The sequence below is a fragment of the Glandiceps talaboti genome (genome assembly GCF_964340395.1).
Source record: "Glandiceps talaboti chromosome 19 unlocalized genomic scaffold, keGlaTala1.1 keGlaTala1_19_unloc_1, whole genome shotgun sequence".
NCBI classification, from domain to species: domain Eukaryota; kingdom Metazoa; phylum Hemichordata; class Enteropneusta; family Spengelidae; genus Glandiceps; species Glandiceps talaboti.
In genome coordinates this window covers 79,862-103,449 of record NW_027554288.1, presented here as the reverse complement: position 1 = coordinate 103,449, position 23,588 = coordinate 79,862, and the positions used below count along the sequence as shown (strand labels likewise).

At 36.0% G+C, this 23,588-nt stretch overlaps 1 protein-coding gene across 2 annotated transcripts in view; it reads left to right on the top strand.

Annotated features, from left to right (window-relative positions):
• LOC144453241 (putative palmitoyltransferase ZDHHC13) overlaps positions 1 to 23,588 on the top strand; it is a 194,533-nt gene that overhangs the window by 151,063 nt on the left and 19,882 nt on the right. For both annotated transcript variants that reach the window (XM_078144511.1, XM_078144512.1), the window contains exon 7: positions 11,142 to 11,240. In XM_078144511.1, coding sequence (XP_078000637.1) covers positions 11,142 to 11,240 — 99 coding nt within the window. The remainder of the gene's footprint in view (positions 1 to 11,141; positions 11,241 to 23,588) is intronic.

Below are 23,588 nucleotides of genomic sequence, written 5' to 3'. Positions count from 1 at the left end.
TGGCAAAGCTAGCTCTACCGATGCCTTGTACAGATGAACCGTCCCGATGTCGTGTGAACAGGTCGATATTTTTGCTGAGCTCTAGACTATATTGTTAGACTGACACCGTGTAACCACAAACAAGCATGAAGTAAGAAACCTCAGCAGACATTTAAATGTGACAAATCAAACCTACCGATCAACCAAGATTTTTTTTGTACCAGATACTGGTAGCGTTTCAGCCAAAATGAAAGCTCTGGCACCCTCAATGTTTTTTATCTCTCTTGCCGAGATCAGAACACGGACAGAGTGAGCCCAACACTGTTGAGAGCAAGAGAACACAGGTACATTCACTGCCGCCATTGCTGAACATGTCTGCTACCAACGCAACATAATAGTCCAGCCCCATTTAGCATCGTTTTGAGTAACATCCTGGTACCTTTCCGTAAAGGTGTATTAGAAGAGGGTGTCACTTTTTAGCCCCCCGCCGGATGTAGTCTGGGATGGGGGCTTATAGATTGGGCTCTGTCCGTCCATCTGTGCATGCGTGTGTGCGTCCAGAGTCATATCTTGGACATTCATTGATAGATTTCTTTCAAACTTATTAAATGGATAATGAACTATTACTTACATATGCGCGTCAATTTGTTTTCGGATATGATGCAATTTAGCCGACTTAGAGCCAGTTTTGGGTCAAAATCATGATTTTTGGTCAAAAAAGTTAAAATCCAAAATTACAGGGCAGCTTGGCCTGAAATTTGGTGGGAATGTTCTTAACATTGTTATTCTGCAGATGTTCTGTAAAACATTTTTGACCTCGCAACAATGACATAGCAACAACCAAATGGCAGTTTGTTTTGGTCAAATAACAACATCATCAGGTAGGCAAATGAGTAAGCATAATTCAAAGAATGTATGCAAATCTCCTTAGCAACCATAACCACACCCATGGCAACAGCCAAACGGTGGTGTTTTTCACAAAGATGACAACAGGGATTCTTAGACAAGTGAACAACATTTTAAAAAAAGTATGCAAATGAACCTAGCAACAAGACCACGCCCATAGCAACAGCCACATGATCATGCATATTGCTAAGATAACAAAAGTGATATATGGACATTTGAATAAACATTCAACAAATGTATGTAAATGTACCTAGCAACAGGACCACACCCATAGCAACAACCAAACAATCCAGTATATTGCAAAGATAACGATATGTATTAATAGACAATTGAATAACATTCAAAATGTATGTAAATGTGCATAGCAACTATATCGTACCCATGACAACAGCCAAATGATCACTGAAAAATAACGAGGGATTAATAGACAAATAAATAAACATTCAAAAAATGTATGCAAATATTGAATCAATTGAACAGTTGTCCTACAATGCCATTGCCACTATATTTCATACAATCTAATACATCACACTACCATGACTTGTGGCAATTCTCTGAAAACTTATATGGGGGGGGGGGCTATATTTTAGGAAATGGGATGAGGGGAGAATCACATTTTACTTTGACTAACTGTATTGTCTAGCTTAGCATTCTTTTGTGTTGTTGACATCCTATTGCTTCGCATTGTATGCAAAGTCCATACGAAATAGCCAGTAAGTAAACACTTAGTGACCACTCAAAAATTAATATTATTTTGATTGTTGGTACTGTATTTTGCATATTCAAAGCATGAAAAATCAATGGTTCAATTGTAATGGTGGTGCGTACACTTATTTTTTCAAAAACTATGATCTTGAGTGTATTTATTGTCAGTGATTCATGCTACATATTCTAGAAGATATATACTACAGTTACTGTGATCAGAATATAGCACTATACATATCGAAATAAAAATATACAAATGTACATACTGTCATTTCTCATGAAATGGGATTGAACTCCATCAATGATTGACATGAAGCTATGGCATGGATGATATTATACTATCTTTAAGGAACTTTGAATTCAGAAATTGAAACTGTGAACTTAGACAAGTGCCAATTCACTGTACTCAGAAAAAATGTACTTTGTAGACTATATAAACAAGTTGCTAGACATATTTGCATACATTTTTTGAATATTTATTCATTTGTCTAATAATCAGTTATCTTTCCTATATACATTATCATTTGGCTATTGCTATGGGCGTGGTTTTGTTGCTAGGCATATTTGCATACACCTTTTGAATGTTTGTTCACTTGTCTAAGAATCCCTGTTATCTTTGTGAATGTTTACTCACTTGCCTAGTAGACGATGTTATTATTTTTGACCAAAATATACTACTATTTGGTTGTTGCTAAGGGCGTGGTCATGGTTGCCAGGGCCAATTGTGTTAAAATATTTTGAAGAAAATCTGCAGCGTAACACCTCTAGAAACATCTCACCAAGTTTCAGTCTCATTGACCAAGTACTTTTTGAAATAGAAATTTTTGACCAAAATTCACATTTTTACACCTAACTTGCATATCACTGATGAGATCATTATATGCTTATGTGTGCTGCTTTTTTATTTGATCTTGTACATGAGCCTAGGTTCCTGCGAATGAAACCAAGGGTTCGTCCTGCAGAGGATGTTGTTATTCTGTTTACATGACGGTGTTCCATTTTAGATTTTGATGAATGTCTACACCCCTAGATATGGATGAGTTTTTGTCTCCTGTAAAATAGAGTTGTCTAATACATATTTGGTGATGATGTCTGACCTTGATGATGATGGAATTCGTAATACATAACATTTATCTAGATTGAATTTCATTTGCCACTTGGTTTCCCATTCAGATAATGTGTCTAGGTCTTCCTGGAGTGTTTTAGTGTCATGTTTACTATTGATGTTTCTATAAATTATGCAGTCAATCTGCAAACAGTCGTACAGTTGAGTGTAAGTTTTCATGTAAGTCGTTGATGTATATGAGAAATAACAGTGATCCGAGTACTGTTCCCTGTGGGATGGCTGATTCCATACCTGCCGATGTGGAACGTTCTCCACCCACTACAACCCGTTGTACAAAACCACGCCAAATGATCACGTATATTGCAAAGATAACAACAGGAAGTAATAGACATGAATAAATATTTTTTTAAATGCCTAGCAACAAGATCCTGGCCATACCAACAGCCAAACGATCGCATATATTGCAAAGAGAACAGGAATTAATAGACAAAAGAATAAATATTTTAAAAATGTATGTAAATGTGCCTAGCAACAAGACCACGCCCATACCAACAGCCAAATGATCGCATATATTGCAAAGATAACAGCATGGTTGGATAGGCAACTGAATAATCATTCAGCAAATGACCACCTATACCTAGCATGGTTCAACATGTGGATAAACATTTTTTTAAACTGTACATTTGTGCTACAATGCCATTGGTTAAAATGTTTATGACAAGTTTAATACCATTATGGAAGTACATTTTGGCGTATCTGATTGTTGGTTGACTGCATGCGTGACCTCTGGGGGTGAGGAAGTCCTAGGTATCTACCCTAACAGAACTAGAGTTTGTGTGTGTCTACTAAGGCAATTTGTAGATTAGTTGTAGCCTTGAAGGTAATATTTCTAAGTTTCGAAAAGCTAAAGTTTTTGTAAGTTTTAAATGACCCAGGCGAAAGTGGCAATGGTTGACCATGAACTACCATGGTAGTTCATGGTTATATGCCAATGGTCAACCATGGTCAACCATGATGCTATGGAAATGTAAATTGGCACAAATTATCATGGTTGGCCATGGTCGTCAACCATGGTTGACCATGGTCATCAACCATGGTCATCAACCGTTGTACAGACTACATCTGACTGACTAGAATTGGTAACTATGATTAGGTCATTAAAATAAGAACAGCCAGGTGTCATTGACCATGATAGGAGGAACTACAGAAATCAAGGCCTACCATTATATAATACTGTATTATAGTTGCAAGTGTGGGTCTATGATTCTATTGTAACAACAATCGGTAATTGGTGTAAAAGTTTTTATTGACAACTGATTTTAATCAGGGTTAAATTTCTGTTGCCAATAACAAGTGACTGGAATATGAGTTGTCAAATATCAGTAATAATAACGTATAACTTGAGAATGTGCATAAAGGTCGGTGGATTAGTGTTGTCAACAAGCCACATATTATCCTAGTCAAGGCCACAGGGCAGCAAGCAAACCAAACAAGTTCAAATTTACACATTTAAAAAATCACACTTTTCATTCACTTTAAATGGAATTTTATTTGAAACTATAATAACGAAAGTCCACAGTTTTAAAAACGATCGATCATAATATGTCTTTTCAAAATTAGTTGTGTGTCTGTGTTATGTTCATAATCTATACGTTCATTTAGTCAAATGCCCGTAATGTTAACCAATTCCTTTAGCAGTGAAGCTGAACTCAGTTTGGACTTCAAAGTGGCTGTCACAAGATTAGTTTCACATGCATAACACATACAAAACGGTCCATGTACATGTAGTGTCCATAACATTGGTATAGTGGCATATATATACCATTATAGATATAGTAAAGTCACTGGTGTGTTAGAGAACTTTAGGTGCTAATACCTACAATGTATAATACAAACTGAAGTCTGATGAGATGTGGTGATTTGTATTAGTGTCAATAACATGTACCGGGTAATGTCCAAAATAGAAAATGTACAATGTGTATTAATCCCTTTATATTGAAGAGTAGAATGTGACATGGTCTGTAACTTGTGTGGTAGGTAATACATTATGTATTATGTATAGTTATGTATATCACTCTGGATGAAATAATATTAAAGAATACAGATAAGAAACAGGGACACGAATATATACCATAATTCCAACAAAGTCATGCCATTGTAGAAATGTCCCAAATTCTCTACTGCCAATTTCAAAAACAGGGAGAGACCGCTTCCAATCCCCTCCCCGGCCAAAGAAACTGTCCAATAATTTTATATGGTTTGCATTAATTATTCAGCCATACATGTACGTTATGTAAATTTGGACGTTAATGGAAATTAAGGGAGTTTACACAACAGATCAAGCAGAAGTGGGGAACTTCCATTAAGGTTAATGAATGCATCATTTTTGCTAAGTTCTCCACAGTTCTTAGTGTGTGCTCGGTTCGGATTTAAATGTGTGTGATGTGTACTTGCTAATTCCCAAAAGTCCAAGGGGATCTCGTGTACAAGTGGAGCTATGAGAGTGATTCTTGTATACTTACATGAGCTGCCAGCTATGTGCGAAGGTCAGAGGTAACAGTAGCAAAGATAACTAAAATGGGAGTGGGTACAGTGCCCAGGGTGAATGGTCAATTGAGCATAGAATGTGTGCTATAGTATATATCTTTACATTCAAGATGAAATGTGCCAATCAACCTGTGTTTCATGTGTTTTCGCAAGCATAATTATCCATGAATTTTTCAACAGTAAAACAGTTTCAAATCCAATTACAATATTTCATGTACAAGTCATTGAACAGTTAATTTTGCTTTAAATAGTAGTTATTAAATAATACTAGTAAATAGATGCCTGTCATTATGAAATATATTAGAAGTATAACTCATTGATTAGTTATTAAAGTACCGGTAATAAAACAATCTTTAGCTATTTTGATGATAAACTTTATATTTACTGGATGACAATATCAGTTCATAAGCTTATGGATATAAACACACATTAATTCTAATGTTTGAAAGTAAATTTGGGAACAATGAATATATGCTGTCACTGCACATTTTCAGCATCAGGGGTGTGGTTTTGTTGTTAATTATATTTGCATACATTTTGTGAATATTCATTCACTTGCCTGTATAATGATGTTGATAGCTTGTGGAGTTATACAGGCATTTGCTTTTAAATGTGTAGTGACTTGCCTACTCATCACTGTTTTTTTTATCTATGCAATATCATTTGACTGTTGCTATGGATGTGGTCTTGTTGCTAGGCTTATTTGCAAACATACTAAAGAAGTTTATTCATTTCCCTACCCATTCCTATCTTTACTTTTTGCAATAAACAACACTGTTTAGCTGTTGCTATGTTCATGGTCATGTTGGTAGGCATATTTGCACACTATTTTTTATGTTTATTTGCCTATCCATCCCTGTTATATATACAATATGCAACACGATTTGGCTGTTGCTATGGGCATGGTCTTGTGTTACTTGGCAGATGTATATTTTTTTTTTGAAAAATATACTAACAAGAAACTGAATTGAACATCCTTTCCAAATATCAAAATAATCTTGCCAGTGGTTTTTGACTTTAAATCACACAAAATAGTAAGACAGATAAATGAACAAGACACTTTATCAGGTCTATAGCTTGAATGAATTTAAGCATGAATTAATACAGTTCATCTGTGCTAATAACACTGTTTTCAAGCAATCTCAAACAGATGTTAATCTTGGAGCAATTCAGAAGTGTGTGTGATGTACCATAGTTCAGTTCAGTTGGTACGTCCAGCCATTGTAGTTCGGCTCAGGAAGTCCAATTACTGAAACTTCAACTTAAAACAACAAAAGAACATAAAAATAAGACTGTACAGAGTACAAGACAGTAATCCACTAGATTACACACAGTGACATAATGTTACTAAGTAACATTGGATATAAGCCTATTTCTGGTCATGTGCAGGTCAAAATAATACTGTCTACAAACCCGTTCCAGTTTTTAGCTCTGCTGTCAGCGAAAGCTGAAAGCGTAGCTTTAGGTATAGGTGGGTATAGAGTATAGAGGTATAGGTGAATCATAGGTGTCTGTCAACTTTTTATATTGTCATCATCTTCTCCGAAAGTAACAGCCAGAATACTTCGATATTTAGTGTGCATGTTTCCGGGGGGGGGGGGGGGGGGGGCTATTCAGATTTGTTCATGCCAAGTTGATCTGTGCCATTTTCAATTTTTTATGATTTTTTTTCCAAAAAATGATATTTTCATCATCTCCTCCAATACTACTTGTCAGATTGCTTTGATATCTGGTGTGTTGATGCGCAGGGGGTAGCTTACTCAGATTTGTTAATTTCAAGTCAGCACATCTTCTTTTCTATTTTTTATGATTTTTTTTTTGTAATTTGAAAAAAAATGAATATATTAATGAGTATTATGACCGACGCCATATTGGAAATCAGACCACGAGATTTTAGGTAAACTGCCACTTTTCAAAAGACACTATTGACGTCACACAAGCAATGTAATATGTGCTATAGTCATAATTCTACGCATTGTGCCCAAATGACAAGCGTTTGTTCGAAACAGGGTTGTAAACTTCAAATCCAAATTCTGCACCCCTTCTACATAATCAGCCAATCCACAACATCCTCATTTGCATACATCTATCCTTCAGTTTGCGACCATTACACTTTGAATGGCTGCTCACGGGCCTTATTTTTGGGTATTTTCAACTCGCCGTAACTTTCACTAGAGTCCACCATTTTAGATACTGTAAACGCCTAAACCTCAACTGACATCTCTTCTTTCGTACCAGCAAAACTTTGGAATTACATTTATGAATACCGATTTTCCGACGAATTCAAGACACATACTTGAGGCCTTGAAACTTCGACCCGGTTTTTCGCTCATATAGTTTCCTTAATACGGACCGGAAAGTTTTACAAATTTCGCAAAAAGGTGTATTTTTATGTGTTTTAAATAACTATGGCAAGTAACTACGACTGATTTGACCAGAAGCTGAAGCTGACCTCGTTTGATCGGGCGATTTTCCACAGCAAGTAGCACCACAGGACGTTCTTGGTTCTCACTAAAATCACAATTCAGACCCACTATAAAAGTTTGATGTTTTCAGATAACATGTAACTTGTGATTAATTCTATATTGTCGTGCAATTTGCAGTGACAGTGAACCAGAATGAAGACAACTCGGCTAAGGATGGCATGCCCAGTCATGCGGTTGCAGTTATGCAAGAGCAGTCTCATTGCCGACTGTGAATCGACCAAACTTTGTTTATTGGTCGACAGTTTACATGACTGTAAAGTTATACGACATGAACGTGTCTTGCCATTTCCAAAATGCAAATATTTGGCAAGTAAAAATAATTAAAATAATTGCAACTTTAATTTGGCTTCAGACTTTGCATTATATTTTTCGTATCTTTCCCCGTTTTACATGTAAAGCCACAAAGGTTCTCTCTGGTCATGTCAGTGGTTAGCCCTGCTTACATACGACAGGTGGTGCACGAGTCTATATTGCTGACTTGACTCTAAACAAATAGTAGGGACAATTGTCAGAATCGAGTCCCGCATTACTCCGTATGCAAGCACAACTAGTCAGTGATCATACTGGGACTGCTTTGAGTACGAGCGAGGTGAGGCATGTTGAGGTATTTTGTTGAGAATTATAAATATTGCGAAATATCAAGTATAAGGTTTAAATACAATGGAATGATGAAAAACAATTGGCCGAGTCTGCTGACAGGCACTGGTCACAAGAAACTCTGTAAATTAAAATATCAGACGATGTTATATCTACTACAACTAGTACAAGTTGAATGTTGTTGACTTGGTACATGTGTTAGAAAATTGAAATTCGAATTGCCTCAAAATTATTTTAGATCCCTAGTTTATATCATTCATCATTAAAATTTTCCAGGGTTAAAGCTGTAAGACACAATACATTACCAACTTTCTGTGTAAAATGTGTTTATAGTGAGACATCATATGAAACCACTAACCACTTTATTACATCGTTAAAACAAAACTGAATAGTGAAGAGCTGAAGAACTGAACCACTTCTACATGTTACCAAAATAAAAAAACAAAAACAAAAAAACAACAGCGGAGCTATTCTGACCGATAGGTCGCTTGTTAAAGATCTGTTTCAGGTAGTTAATTATTTATTTCCTCCAGTTTAGTAAAGTCTAGAACAAGTTGTGTCATATTTGTTGTTGATGTTCCTTTGTGGATGTGGATTGGTAAATGTTTATGTAGTATTTCTTCAGCGTTGGATAGAAAGTTAGTAATAATTGTAGTATGGAAATATTCACATTTGTTTATGAAGTGATCACGTAGTGTTCATGTTTATTTCAGCGAACGTTTACACGTTCTCTGTAGTACTCTTCTTCTCGAACGTAGTCATGAAGTATTGTTCGAATCATAGAAATATGTGCCACAGTTGTGTTATATGAACTCAGAAAAGGGCATTGTCCTTATCATGAAAATTTTGGTCGCTTTGCAGTGCGTTGCGTTCCATACACTATAAACTGTCTGTGTATCCCCTAGATGTTCTGTTTCATGAGCATCTATAACACATGTATTACAGTGTTCGCATTCATCCTTATAACATGTATGTACGCGTCTACATGATATTCAGACGAAATGTATAGAGGTACCATCAAATTACCTTTAAATATACTAATACAATCACTGAATTTGTTTACAACGTTGTCAACTGCCTGTCTGTGACTGATTGTAGTTTCATTCGATGCTAATGTAAGGTCGCTCTTGTTTGGCTGTGTAGCTCACTTAGTGAAACGGTGTGGGCATGGGCGCCAGTTCAGATATAGCCCATGCCCACGCCTTTCAATCAGGATAAAAATGATGGAGATCATTAACTAGGAACTTGTCTATTTTGCTTCCGTTTATCATAATGATGTTGATGTTGTGTGATATATGTTGATTCTGAAGAGTGGACATGCTTTAATTGACAGAGGACGTTCACTTTCAAGACCATTACTGTATATCTTTGAATGCATTGTAGTATGTTTATCTTTATAGTAGTTAACACAACAGTTCTTTATGAGCTCACATGCAGCAGCAGATAAAGTTAGTACAACACCACCTCCAGTTATTTCAGTTTCACAATGTAATACTCTTGAAGCTGCTTCATTTTTCTTGGTAATGGTTTTTCTGGTATTCTGTGAATAGTTGGTGTTAGTTCTGTTACCATCAAGATTTGATATTGAAGGAGTGTAAATGTATGGAGGTTTCTTTGTTCTCATTGGTCGGGACATTGCAAGAGACATGGTTGGACTGGTATAAGTAATAGTTCAGGGTTAGTGCAGATACTCGTGGAATTGTAGTGATATAGGACCCTGTACATTGAAAATGATAGGAACTTATTTACTGGATCAATTGCATATTTGATAACATAGGAAACATCAAAGTTAAAAATAGGACGGGTTGAGTGAAAATGTCGTAGTGAAGTAAACAGCTTAAAACAGGAAAAACAATAGCAAGAAGCTTCCAACTTAGGACAGTTACATCACTCACATGACACGACACATTGAAAACTCTAACATATTAAAAACAGCAAGCAGCTTTTCTGGTTACTGGAATGCAACTCGACAAAATGGTGGTGTCTACGCACATGGGGCTACTACTGAATAACCTATCACCATACTCACTTTCATATGTTATGACTAATCACGGGTTTCCCCTACCAAGTCCTACGCAGTATGAAACATTACCCACAATGCATTGTTGGCTCAGCTTACGAAATCCTGTTTACCTAGAGCACAGAGAAATACACATGTTGAACTTATGATTTATGTGTATTTTATGCATATTTCATTTGGGTACAGCTTGTTTTGAGGTAATGAAAGTCAATAGACAATTGGAAGGATCCTATTTCATTGATTGAATTTTTTTATTCTACCACATTCAATGCAAGCACTGAGTACTTCCAGAAAACATTGCACTTAGTTTCAGCCATGTGGCCTTGTTTTGAAGTTGTCAAGTTCACAATCAGAAATATGAAGTCAGAACTGCCTATAGCAATCTAGGCATATCATCAACATTCACATAGACAGAGATCCCTGGAAACCAAGTATTTGTATTAGTATTTGTTGTGTTCTCTTTGTGTGTTTTTTTTAAATGCTACCCATGCCAAATGAATTTCCAGAGAGTGAAGGGGATTTTTGTATAATCTTATCTAGTGAGAACTAAGATGTTGAGTTAGCAAATTACAAACAAGTGGTTGCGTGTGTGCATTCTGCATTTTGTCAACAGCAGGATCCAGCTCACGGTGGTCGGCGGCTGTGGGACCCGACAGTCACTCACAATTACTGACCTTGCTCATTAATCAATCTATATAATAATAATAATGAGACTTAGGAAATATTTCAAGAAAATATTTGTATATTTACACAAATAGATTACAATCATAATTATTGAATAATACTTTGCAATACTATAACAAGAGGATTAGTAAATTGTATCCTTTAATTATAGGCTGAATGGACAAGTCTACATTTAGGAGCTTTCAAAGGGCATTTGGATATCTGTAAATTGTTGCTGGAAGCTGGGGCCCAAGTAAATGCAGTTGAGAGTGTAAGTTGGCTTTAGATGAGATAATATCTTCTTTATCTACTCTGTGACGTGTACACACATCCCAATGTGACATAAGAGAATATTGTACTGTAATTTGTCAAGTTGATAAGGTAAGTACTTACATATTTTCATTGATAATGATATAGTCCCCGCTATAATTGGGTTTTAAGGAATTATCACTACTCTGATCACGCAACAACATTTGTGAACCTAAAACAAACAGACTTAGATATGTTGTGTGTGCTTGTTGGACATGGAATATGCCTCCAACAATAAAGGATTGGTTGGGTATGGGGGATCATATCATGATGAAAATGGAGTCTGAGTTATGGCTTTCGACATGGAAAATTCACAAACAAAATGGCTGCCAGGCAGCCATATTGGATCGTATCACGACGAAAATGGATATGCACATGTATGTCATAGAACACTGTCCTAATACCAACTTTAAATGAGATCTGTTCAAGCCTGTCTGAGTTTAATTATGGCTTTGGACATGAAAATTCGCAAACAAAATGGCTGCCAGGCAGCCATATTGGATCGTATCACAACGAAAATAGATATGCACATGTATGTCATAGAACACTGTCCTAATACCAACTTTGAATGAGATCTGTTCAAGCCTGTCTGAGTTTAATTATGGCTTTGGACATGGAAAATTCACAAACAAAATGGCTGGCAGGCAGCCATATTGGATTGTATCACGACGAAAATGGATATACACATGTATGTCATAGAACACTGTCCTAATACCAACTTTGAATGAGATCTGTTCAAGCATGTCTGAGTTAGGGCTTTGGACATGAAAATTCACAAACAAAATGGCTACCAGGCAGCCATATTGGATCGTATCACAATGAAAATGGATATGCACATGCATGTCATAGAACACTGTCCTAATACCAACTTTGAATGAGATCTGTTCAAGCATGTCTGAGTTATGGCTTTGGACATGAAAATTCACAAACAAAATGGCTGCTAGGCGGCCATATTGGATTGTATCATGACAACAATGAATATGCACATGTATGTCATAGAACACTGTCCTAATACCAACTTTGAATGAGATCTGTTAAAGCATGTCTGAGTTATGGCTTTAGACAGGGAAATTTCGCAAACAAAATGGTTGCTAGGCGGCCATATTGGATCGTATCATAAAACAAATTGACGTGAATATGTATGCCATAGTATGTTGCCCCGTACCAAGTTTGAAAAAAATCGGTCCAGGCATCTCCAAGAAACAGCTGCGGACGGACGGACGGACGGACGCACGGACGCACGGACGGACAGGCGGAACCCAATCCATAAGTCCCCGTTTCGGACTTCGTCCGCGGGGACTAAAAACAGTTACACTTACAAAAAGGTTTTATAGAGCTTCTGTAGACTATTATAGAAATTCTAAAATATTTTTAATTAGTTTGATTTTTACATGCTTTACACAAATTCATCTATAGAAGTTTTATAGACATTTTAATGATTTGCATACAATTCTCTAAAAAGTTAATCATCTGCCATAGTGCTAAATCTGATAGATATTTTGTTAAAGTAGTTTTAATCTTGACAGTCTTACAACCATTTTGTAGCAATCAAGCATATATCATAAACATCTTCTGCCTTTACAATAAAAATATTATAAAAATGAAAAGAATATTAAATATATTTAATTGTGTTTGGCTAAATAACCTACAAGCCTGCCAGGATACGATACTCAATTGTTCATCACTGAACTAGTCAATATGGAGTAACTCTGTGAGGGACCATGTGAATTGGAAAGTCTGAGCGTGTTTCTTGACAAAACTTCGTCAAAAGCTCTCTAAATCAGGCACGCTATTTTATTTTCAATATGATCATCAAGTTACTATGACATCCATGTTTCATCCTGGGTGTTATCATAGACCCTATAGCATGGCTTTGGGGTCAAGTGCTACTCAGTCAGAATCAATTTCCCTCGGCTATTAAAAATTCATCTGCTCTCGCATGCACAATAAAGTTTTATATTTGGCGCCACTGTATATTGAAACATGGCTTGGAAAAAAAGACTACGTAGAGAAAATACAACAAATCGAGATTAGCAGACCTGTAGGGAGAGGACTGTGTATAAAATGGTATCCTCTGAGACCTCCAAACCCAAACTCATACTATTACCTGTATCTCATATTTCATACCAACTGTATCGCACAAAATAGATACTATGGATTACTATTGTCCCTGCTCTTCTGAGGAACCACTGTTAATCCCTATGAGGTCACTTGAAAACACATTATTTTTGCACAACTAAACAATAAGATGTTACCAAGCTTTAGACATGGTAACATATCCATATTTCTGTCTTTCTGTCTGTGCATAAATTTTAATATCTGAAACTAGTGGGACTAATTTGATGCTTGGTGGGGATGTAGTTTGTAAAAATTGGACGTGAATTGATAAAATTTATAAAAAATATATAATAATAAAAATTTAAATAAATAAAAAGTGAAACAAAATTTTCCAACAATAACAAGTAATATGTTATTTGACATGCTAACAAATACACACATATCGAATTTGGTAAAAAAATCCCCAAAAGTAACAAAACAGGAATAATTTTTCTAAAATAGATAAATTTCGACCTCAAAAAACAGGACTGTAAATCTTGCCACTGGGGGCGCAATGTTTGTCAATAAAACAGGCTGTACTTGCAAATGTAATTTGTGTCTGAACTTTCAGGATAGATTTATGATATAGGGTAGTTGCATTGGTCAGTACAAAATGCAAGGTCGGTGGTCACCATATAAAGGTATTATAGGACAGTTTCAGGTATATATGTAAATATATTTATTAATATTAAAAAATACAACTTTTAAGGAAAGGAAATAGCATCATTACACCTTGGAACCTTGTACATCCTAGCAGGATGTGTACATCATATTGCTAGGATGTGACCACATCCTAGTGCTAGGAAGAAGAGCACAGCTATGTACCACCTATGTGCCTCACAATCCCTTGAAAGGGTAAATGTTTCCACAGCCCAGGTACATGGTTGTGAAAAATATGCTTGTTGGATGTATGTGGAATACCTTCCCTGTGCCAAGACTGTTTTGCACATCCGAGTACCATAGTTGTGTATACTGCATACCTAGCACACAGTTGTGCACATACATGTAACAGCTATGGTGGAATAATACCCTGTAGCAACCATTTTGTTCATATCTGACCAGCATTGCTCACATAGCTGGTACATGGCTGTGGGAAATACCTATGTTACAGCTATGCTAACATATTTTGTATATGGCTGTGGGAAAAAGCACTTGTACATGGATGTTGTAAAAACATAAATTAATTATGCTGCATTGCTATTTTTTCACATCCGTGTTAAATTAATGTTACCATACCAGTGTCATACATATGTCAAATCTAGGTACAGTATGTTACACCTAGTGTGTTGGCCAGAGCTGTTACAGGGATATTGTACATATAGCTGGTACAGCCCCTGTGGCTCCACTGATATGGTACAGCTATATGCATAATGCTGTCCTAAGTATATGAATGTTACAGGGGTGTGCAAGGTTCACTGTGTATGCTGTTAGGTAATTTAAAGTATAGCTGCACAATAAATGTGGTTTACAAAATCACACAAATAACAAAATGGCATGAGACCAAATCATTTTGGCTTGGCCCCTCTGACTTTGCCTGTTCTTAAATATGTGCTATGTTAAGATAGTATGAGATACATGTTGTGTTTGCTATTATTATTTGTTTGTTTACTTCATACTTTCAATGTGTTAAAATGACCTATGTATTGCAAAATATACACCAACATATATATCTATGGCCTGAATATATATACACCTGTTTTGACCCTTCCCAAATTGTTGTAATTTGTCTTTTTAGCACAACTGAACTGATAAGGTTCAGTAGTGCTATAGGCATGGCAAAGTGTCTGTCTGTCTGTGTGTGTGTGTGTGTGTGTGTGTGTGTGTGTGTGTGTGTGTGTGTGTGTGAACAACTTAAAGTCAAAAACCGCTGGACCAATTGCCTTGATATTTGGTGGTCATGTTACTTCTGGTGTCTAGTTGAGAAATTGTAAAAATGAAAATGAATCCATCAGAGATGTGGGTTTTGGGTAAAAAAAATATCATTTTTGGTCAAAAAATTTAAACTCCAAAACTACTGGGCAGATTGGCATGAAATTTGGTGAGAACATTCTTAAAGGTGGGTAAATTAAGATTTGTTCATGACATGATGATTCCTCAGAAATATGCAAATTAGGGCTAAAAATGTGTATTTTTGGTCAAAAACCTATAATTCCAAAATTACTCAGCAGATTGGGCTGAAATTTAACAGGGATGCATCTGTGGGTGTATAGGTGAAGAAATAATAACCATATGATGATCTCATCAGCAATATGCAGATTAGGTGTAAAAATGTGAATTTTGGTCAAAAATTTATATCTCAAAAAGTACTTGGTCAATGAGACTGAAACTTGGTGAGATATTTTTAAAAGTGTTATTCTGCAGGTTTTCTTCAACATATTTTGACACAATTGGGCCTAGCAACCATGACCACGCCCTTAGCAACAACCAATTGGCACTATATTTTGGTCAAATAACAACATCATCTGGTAGGCAAGTGAGTAAACATTCAAAAAATTATGCAAATATCCGTAGCAACCATGACCACGCCCATAACAGCAGCCAAACGGTAGTGTCTTTCACAGATATCAACAGGGATTAATAGACAAATGAATAAACAATCAACAAATGTATGCAAATGTTCCTAGCAACAAGACCACGCCCAAAGCAACAGACAAATGATCACATATGTATTGCGAAGATAACAACAGAGATTAATAGACAATTGAATAAACATTCAAAAAAGTATGCAAATGTGCCTAGCAAGAAGACCACGCCCATAGCAAAAGTCAAATGATCACGTATATCACAAAGATAGCAACATGGTTGGATAGGCAAGTTGATAGCCATTCAACAAATGAACACCTATTGTTAGCATGGACTAGCATACGGATAAACATTTTTATAAATTGTACAGTTGTGCTACAGTGCCATTAGTGGTATTTTTAAGTTATTTACACACACACACACACACACATCCACACACACAGATAGACAGACAGACAGATGCTGGGCGATCCCTATAGCACTAATGAACCTCACTTAAGTTGTGCTAAAAATGTATGCAAATATCCTTAGCAACCATAACTGTAGCATCAGCCAAACGGTGACTAGATGTATTTCACAAATATAACCACTGGGATTGATAGTCACAGTTGAATAAATATTCAAAAAATGTATGCAAATGTGCCTAGCAACAAGACCATGCCCATAACAACAGCCAATTGATAATATTATGCAAAGATAACAATAGGAATTAATAGACAATTGAATTATCGTTCGAAAATGTACATAGATTTGCCTAGAAACAAGACCATGCCCATAGCAACAGCCAAATAATCATTTATATTGTAAAGATAACAAGAATTGATAGAAAAATGAATAAGCTTTCTAAAATATATGCAAATGTGCCTAGCAATGAGACCACACCCATAGCAACAGCCAAATGATCACATATATTGTACAGATAACAATAGGGATTAATAGACAATTTAATAATCATTCAAAAATGTATGTAAATGTGCAAATGACCACTTGTACCTCAAATGGCTCACCGTGTATTACACATTTTTAAAACTGTATGGTACAGTTGGGCTACAACGCCATTGATAGATTTAATATATTTAATAGTATACTAGAAAGCTAAGAACTTTCAAAGTGGTCACATGAATGTGTTTTGTTGTAGTTAAAAAAGAAAAGAAGAGGAAACCATGTCTGTCTCTGTTACTCAATAAATAGTAGAGAACTAAAACACTAAATATAATGTGATCTGATCATCAACATCTGTTACACAGTATGTACAGGAAATGATTTTAAAAACTAGTAATCAAAGGCAAGGGTTTCAATCCCCAGGTCTTACATCAGTGTTTATCTTATCAGTTGAATCAGGAGGATTACAAAGGATTATTCTTTGGTTCTAGGCCAGACAACTGGTATTTAATAACACCTAACTTGTAATCCTAGGTCAATGTGGGGTGAATTGTAACAATATATGAAGTTTCAAATTGTGACTTAGATTTAGTCACTTGTAACTTGTATTCATTCTCTTTGCTTACAAATAATTTCCTGTACATGCAATAACAAACAACTGTCAAATGAATTGTAAAAACAATGTTGAATAGTGTCAGTAATTTATTTCATATTTTACCTCACATTACATTATAAATAACAAATATATATTGGTATTACTGTTATAGCTTTAATATACTATTGAAATTAATTGTACAGAATTGATATTGAACAATTTTTATGTCCTAATGAAAAATTTACAACAAAGGGGAGATATCTAATCAAATGTACTAATTCATTTTAAACTGAGAATATTTTTAAAAAAAAAAATTCTTTGTAGTACTTGTTTTTCAATTTCTTCTTTACATTATTGTCCGGTGCAAGTACACACTACTATTGTTCAGTGAGGCAAGTTCAAATTTTGACGACATGGATTTCAAATATACAAAGAGGTTACCTGTCTGCAATTTCAAATTATGTTCAAATTACATGAGTCATCGGCATCATGGAACAATAAAGCTATGATTATGGATATTTATAATTGAATAACAATATGGGATACAAATTGTGCAATGTACAATGATGTATTATTAGTATATTACGTACACATAAGCAATGTATGTGCGTGAAAGGTGAGCGAACGATCGTAACTGTATAGTTTTGCAATGAAGCTTACTGGTGATGTGTATGTTCAGTGTTCACCGCCTCCCTTTGATGTAATAATCTTCAGATTCAACGAAAGTATCAATACAAACACTTGAAACTCCTGAAAATCTAGTCTTTCTCACTGTGGAACAACATTGGGTCGTGTGCCGAACCGTATCGTCCTGCTTTACCTTACATCGATGTTGGTGGCGCACTTTCAAAATAAAGCGCGAGCATGAGCAGATGACCGATTGATATCCGTTGCTAGCTAGGAAAGACGCGGAAGCACTCACTCATATTCATACGTTCCCTCTCCTGAGAGCGTCATGGAGGGCTCCCTACTGTCGCCGCCAAGACCTCTCTCTAAATCCATTTCGACGAGCGAATCAGGTTGCGAGATTGGTGTTCGAAATAGAGGAAGCAAGCTGATTCGGTGAGAGTCAGAGGTCCTACGGGGTGAACTATTAATTAATTTCGAGGGGGGGGGGGGTTGAGAAAAACAGTTGTCAGCAAGTGGAGGAAAACAAATTGATCCCATAATAGCTTGAGAAAAAAAATTGTTCAAACAGACAGAAAGTAAAAAAAAATATATTGTTGTGATGTGCTGAAATCAGCTAAATTTGGGCGGTAAGAAAAGGAAGGGGACTCCGAACACCATCAATATTAAATAAGTTTATGACATTGCGCTTACCATATAATCACAAGGTTGTTAATTCAAGTTTGTTAATAAGTGGAAGCATTTTCTAAAGCTGATTATTTTGTTAAATTGGTATGATAAATTGGTTTAAAGTTCAGTTAGCCAAGTGACCGGTTTGTCAAGGTTATTGACCCTGGTATAAGGGTAGGTTAGCAGGGAAGACATTGGCGATAATTAGTCCCCTGGTCGATACCTTGTTTACTGTTATTTTAAGACGTTTGGGACCGGCTGTTGGAGTCCTTCATCAGTCGCAGTTATGTCCAACAAGACAGCATTCTCGCATTTGTTTGGCTAAAAATTTAATATTGTTTCTCAAGCAGAGATGCTAGTATTTCAATCACATTATGATCAGCAAGGCTATTTTTAGTCTTGCTTTTAGAGGCAGAGGACTTCAGTTTAGTTGTGAGAAGTATGTCTTTAAGATTTTTGTTTCGTTCTATTCTGTGCTATGATTGGTTTGGTCAGGTAGAGTTGGTTTAAGGTTACATTATTTTCTAGCAGTTCCCAATGTTTTGTTAATGCGCCTTTTAGTTTAGATGCGTTGATGTTGGGACTGTATATGTTGTTTTGAAAACTAGAGGAATCTCTTGAGTTGATTTTAGAAATGTCTCCCTATTCTCATAATGGACCTAATGAGCGAATCACTTCTGATTTGTTGTATCCTCTTGTGTCAATTTGTTTATGAAGAATTTCAATTTGTTTTTGAAATCGTCTTCGTAACTGCACGTTCATACCTCATTGTTTCAATTTAATAACAACCATTAAAGGCTGAATTTGGGTGACATGTGTTTGGGTGTCTGTGGAGGTACTGAAAAGTGTCAGTCGGTTTGGTGTAGGCTGGATAACCAGAATGTGGTTTCTATAACCACACATTGTATAAATCGTAACGATTGATACTGTATAGGAGGAACTAGACTAGTTTGGTGTGAGTCTTGATATCCAACCTTTTGGTTTGTTTGAACCTATGACCTTTGTAAATCACGGCATAGCACTTCCGTTTCTGAGCTGACCGACGAAACTTTTAATGATTGTTAACTGCTACTTATTGCTACTTACACAGAACAAGTCCAAAGTGGTGGTATTTTATCCATGTATGTTTCAATAATGCGACACTCAAGTTTGTGGAATGCGATGTCAGCTATCTCTTGAGAAGCTGGTGAGTCCATACTACAAACACATGTTTGTTTGTAGACATCTACAAACAGAGGCTACTGGAGGAAAACCATCGTTTCTATTTTCTCTTGTATTTATTTATAATTTTTACCAAAGTGTTCAAAGTGTGTTTCGTGTGTTTGTCTTGTGAAGATTTTATTTGTTGAAACTATAGTTTAGTAGTTTGGTAGTTCTCTTTTTGGAGGATGTGGCGGCCCTGAAAAGGGCCGTTAGTAATAAAGGGAAGGGGATTCCTAACACTATCAATATTAAATAAGTGTATGACATTGCGTTTACCATATAACCAACTGTGGGTTGTTAGATCAAGTTTGTTAATAAGTGGAAGCATTTTCCAAGGTTGGTTCAAACTTGATTATTTTGTTTGGTAATAATAAATTGGTTTAAAGGTCAGTTAGCCAAGTGAATAGGCAACTCCTCATGGATTGTTTTACCAGCTATCTATCTTAAATAGAAGCATGGATTGTTAACTGCTACTTATTGCTACTTACACAGAACAAGTAAGTTGTGAATCAGTGACATGTAGGTATATACAGGGAACATCCTAGGACATCCTAGTGCTAGGAAGAAGAGCACAGCTATACCAGCTGTGTGCGTCACAGCCCAGTTACAGGGTATATTTTCCACAGACCTGGTACATGGTTGTAAAAAATAAACCTGTTGAATGGATGTGGAATACCGCCTCTGTGCCATGACTGTTTTGCACATCCCAGTACTGCATACCTAGCACACAGTTGTGCACATGCAGTGTACATGTAACAGCTATGGCGGAATAATACCCTGTTACAGTAGCAACCCGTTTGTTCATATCTGACTAGCATTGCTCACATAGATGGTAAATGGCTGTGGGAAATACCTATATTACAACTATGCTAAAATAGCTGGTACATGGCTGTGGGGAAAAGCTCTTGTATATGGATGTTGTAAAAGCCTATGATGCATTGCTATTTTTCACATCCATGTTACATTGATGTTGGCATACCAGTTACAAATCTAGGTATGTTTACACCTAGTGTGTTGGCCAGAGTTGTTACATGGATATTGTACACATAGCTGATACAGTCCCTGTGGCTCAACTGAGCTGGTACAGCTATGTGCACACCCCTGTCCTAGGCATGTGAATGTCACAGGGTGTGCAAGGTTCCCTGTGTAGTTATGAACCACACATTACAAAATTGGTAACCGAGAAAAAAATTGCATTGCTTCTGCATCTGGAAAAATAATTTAATGCAGGATTGACAATAGAAAAAAATTGCTGTCACAGTGATGGGGACAAAAATTGCTGCCATACCTATTTCCTCCTCCCCCCCCCCATATCAAATGGTTCTCCCCTAAAAGCCGCCATCCATGGAGTTGTCAGATATGCCTAGCATTCACCTTTCAACAACTGGTAATGCTGACATACAACTTCACAGCCTTTATTTGGAGTTGAAGCAATCAACAATGGATGACGAGAATACAATGTGGAGAAAATAAATCTGTAGCGGTAAGTTTTTTTTCGTGTGTATTACATGTAACTCAAATTTCCTATATAGGTACTACATATAGTTTCATCATCAATCTACATTGTCATTTTAGAACCGAATATGACAGCAGACCATAGATTGACCAATCAAATGTTTCGTCAGTTTTGATATGGTGTTGATTGATACTTGCGTGTCACCTAGAAATTCGCTTATTTTGATTTTGATAATGAAACCAAGCTGGTCACTATGGCTTTATATGTGATGTCTTGTTTATGTTTGTAATGTAACAAAGTTAGAAATTTGACAGTAGATTTATCAATGTTGAACACTGAATGAGATAACTATCTAAATCAGAAATAAGGTTAAATAATAACTTTTATTCATGCAACTACCGTTATATCACTCTAGTAATGTAATGGTTGAGTTGTTACAATGTAGACATCAGACAGTGATGGATCAATTCATCATCATCATCATCACCACCACCACCACCACCATCATCATCATCATCATCATCATCATCATCATCATCATCATCATCATCATTTGGTACTGTTGATGTAGGTCAGTGACCTGTACAAAGTTTCATTTCGTGAGATGTAAGTGTCAATCAAGTGTGAAGTCTCCACGGCTGTAGTTTCTGAAATATGGGTCAATGGTATAGTTATACTGAAATGGTGCTGATTTCCTGTATTTATCACGTCTTGATTTGGAATAATCAATGGTCAGTGCATTCACAACATCTTCAGACAAATTATTCCAAGGTCGGAAGACTCTATAAGTGAAAAATTACCGGCGGATATACAGTGATGGTGTTTTTGGTTTCTTCAATTTGAAAGAGTGACCACAAGTTGAAGGGTTCACTACAATAGTGAGGGAGATTGAGTTTTGTAGAAACCATGTGTGTATTTATAAACTTCAATTATCGCCACGAACACATCTGTAAGTTAAACTTGGTAACTTCAAGGCTTTTAGTCTGTCAAGGTATGATAAATCTTTCATTCCTGGGATCAATTTTGTAGCTCTTCTTTGTACTGATTCGATGGTGTTGATTTGACCAAAGACAAGTAAGAAGACTTTTTGTCTGTGATTTGATTTGATTTATATGGTGTCCAGACTGAATAAGCACATTCAAGGTGACGTCCAATTAGTCTATGATACAGAAATATAAAAGTATCCTGGTCGAGAAACTTGAAAATCCTTCATACTATTCCCACTAGGCGGTTTTCTGTTTGTACAATCTCGTTTATGTGTTGGTCAAAGATTAGTTTAGATTTCAACTCGACCCAGTTTCAACTCACTCCAATTTCAGTGCATCAGATTTGTGGGCCGATTGCTTGTTTTTTTTTCATTATGTGTTTCACATAAAAATTCTTGTTTTCTTACAAAAACGATGGGATGGATAAACCAAGTACAAAGTCAAGACATAGTGGATGCATGATGTTCTATGCCGTAACGTCTTTTACATGTATAACTAATGATAATAACCGAATGTGACTTTTACTGTTGTGCTGTTAATTTTTTCACATTCACCATAAACAGTTATGTTTTGAGTGTGAACTATAAAAAATCCTATGAGAAAATGTGATTTGACATCAGAATGTGGAGTCATAATGTGAAAGTTTTAGATTCTTCAGAATGTGAACATAAATTCAACAAAGTTCCATGTTCCTATCACCTCCTGTCTTTTACAATATTATGAAGTGAAAGTGAAGTACTGTGATTTAAGAGTTTAGATTTATAATACCTTTCTTTCACTGTCTTGTTTCAAAAGGAACATGGCATGTAAGAAGCATAGAATTTTGTTGAATTTATGTTTTACATCTGAAGAATCTAAAACACTTAGAAACATCGTGTCTCTGTAGTTTATTGTCAAGTTACACTTTTTCATTGACTAATTAATAGAATTAATGAAATTGTGTTGTCACCCCCAAAACACTCACTTTGGGTCAGTATGAAAAAAACACACACCATGAACAAATGTATACATAATCACATTTCTGAAAATGTATAGTTTCAGATAGTTACCATCGTTATTTACTGAGCATCTTTCATTTTAATGTAGGTAATCATTGTGACTAGAAACACAGTATGCATGGTCTTGGTTGATACTACTCAAATGAATCTCGGTAGAGCCATTACCAGTAGTCACTCTTTCTGTTGTTGTGTCAGGTATTGTGAAGTCATCAATACATTTATCAATTACTATTTTTATGTACTCTTTCATGTTCAAGTCATTTGATTTTCATGT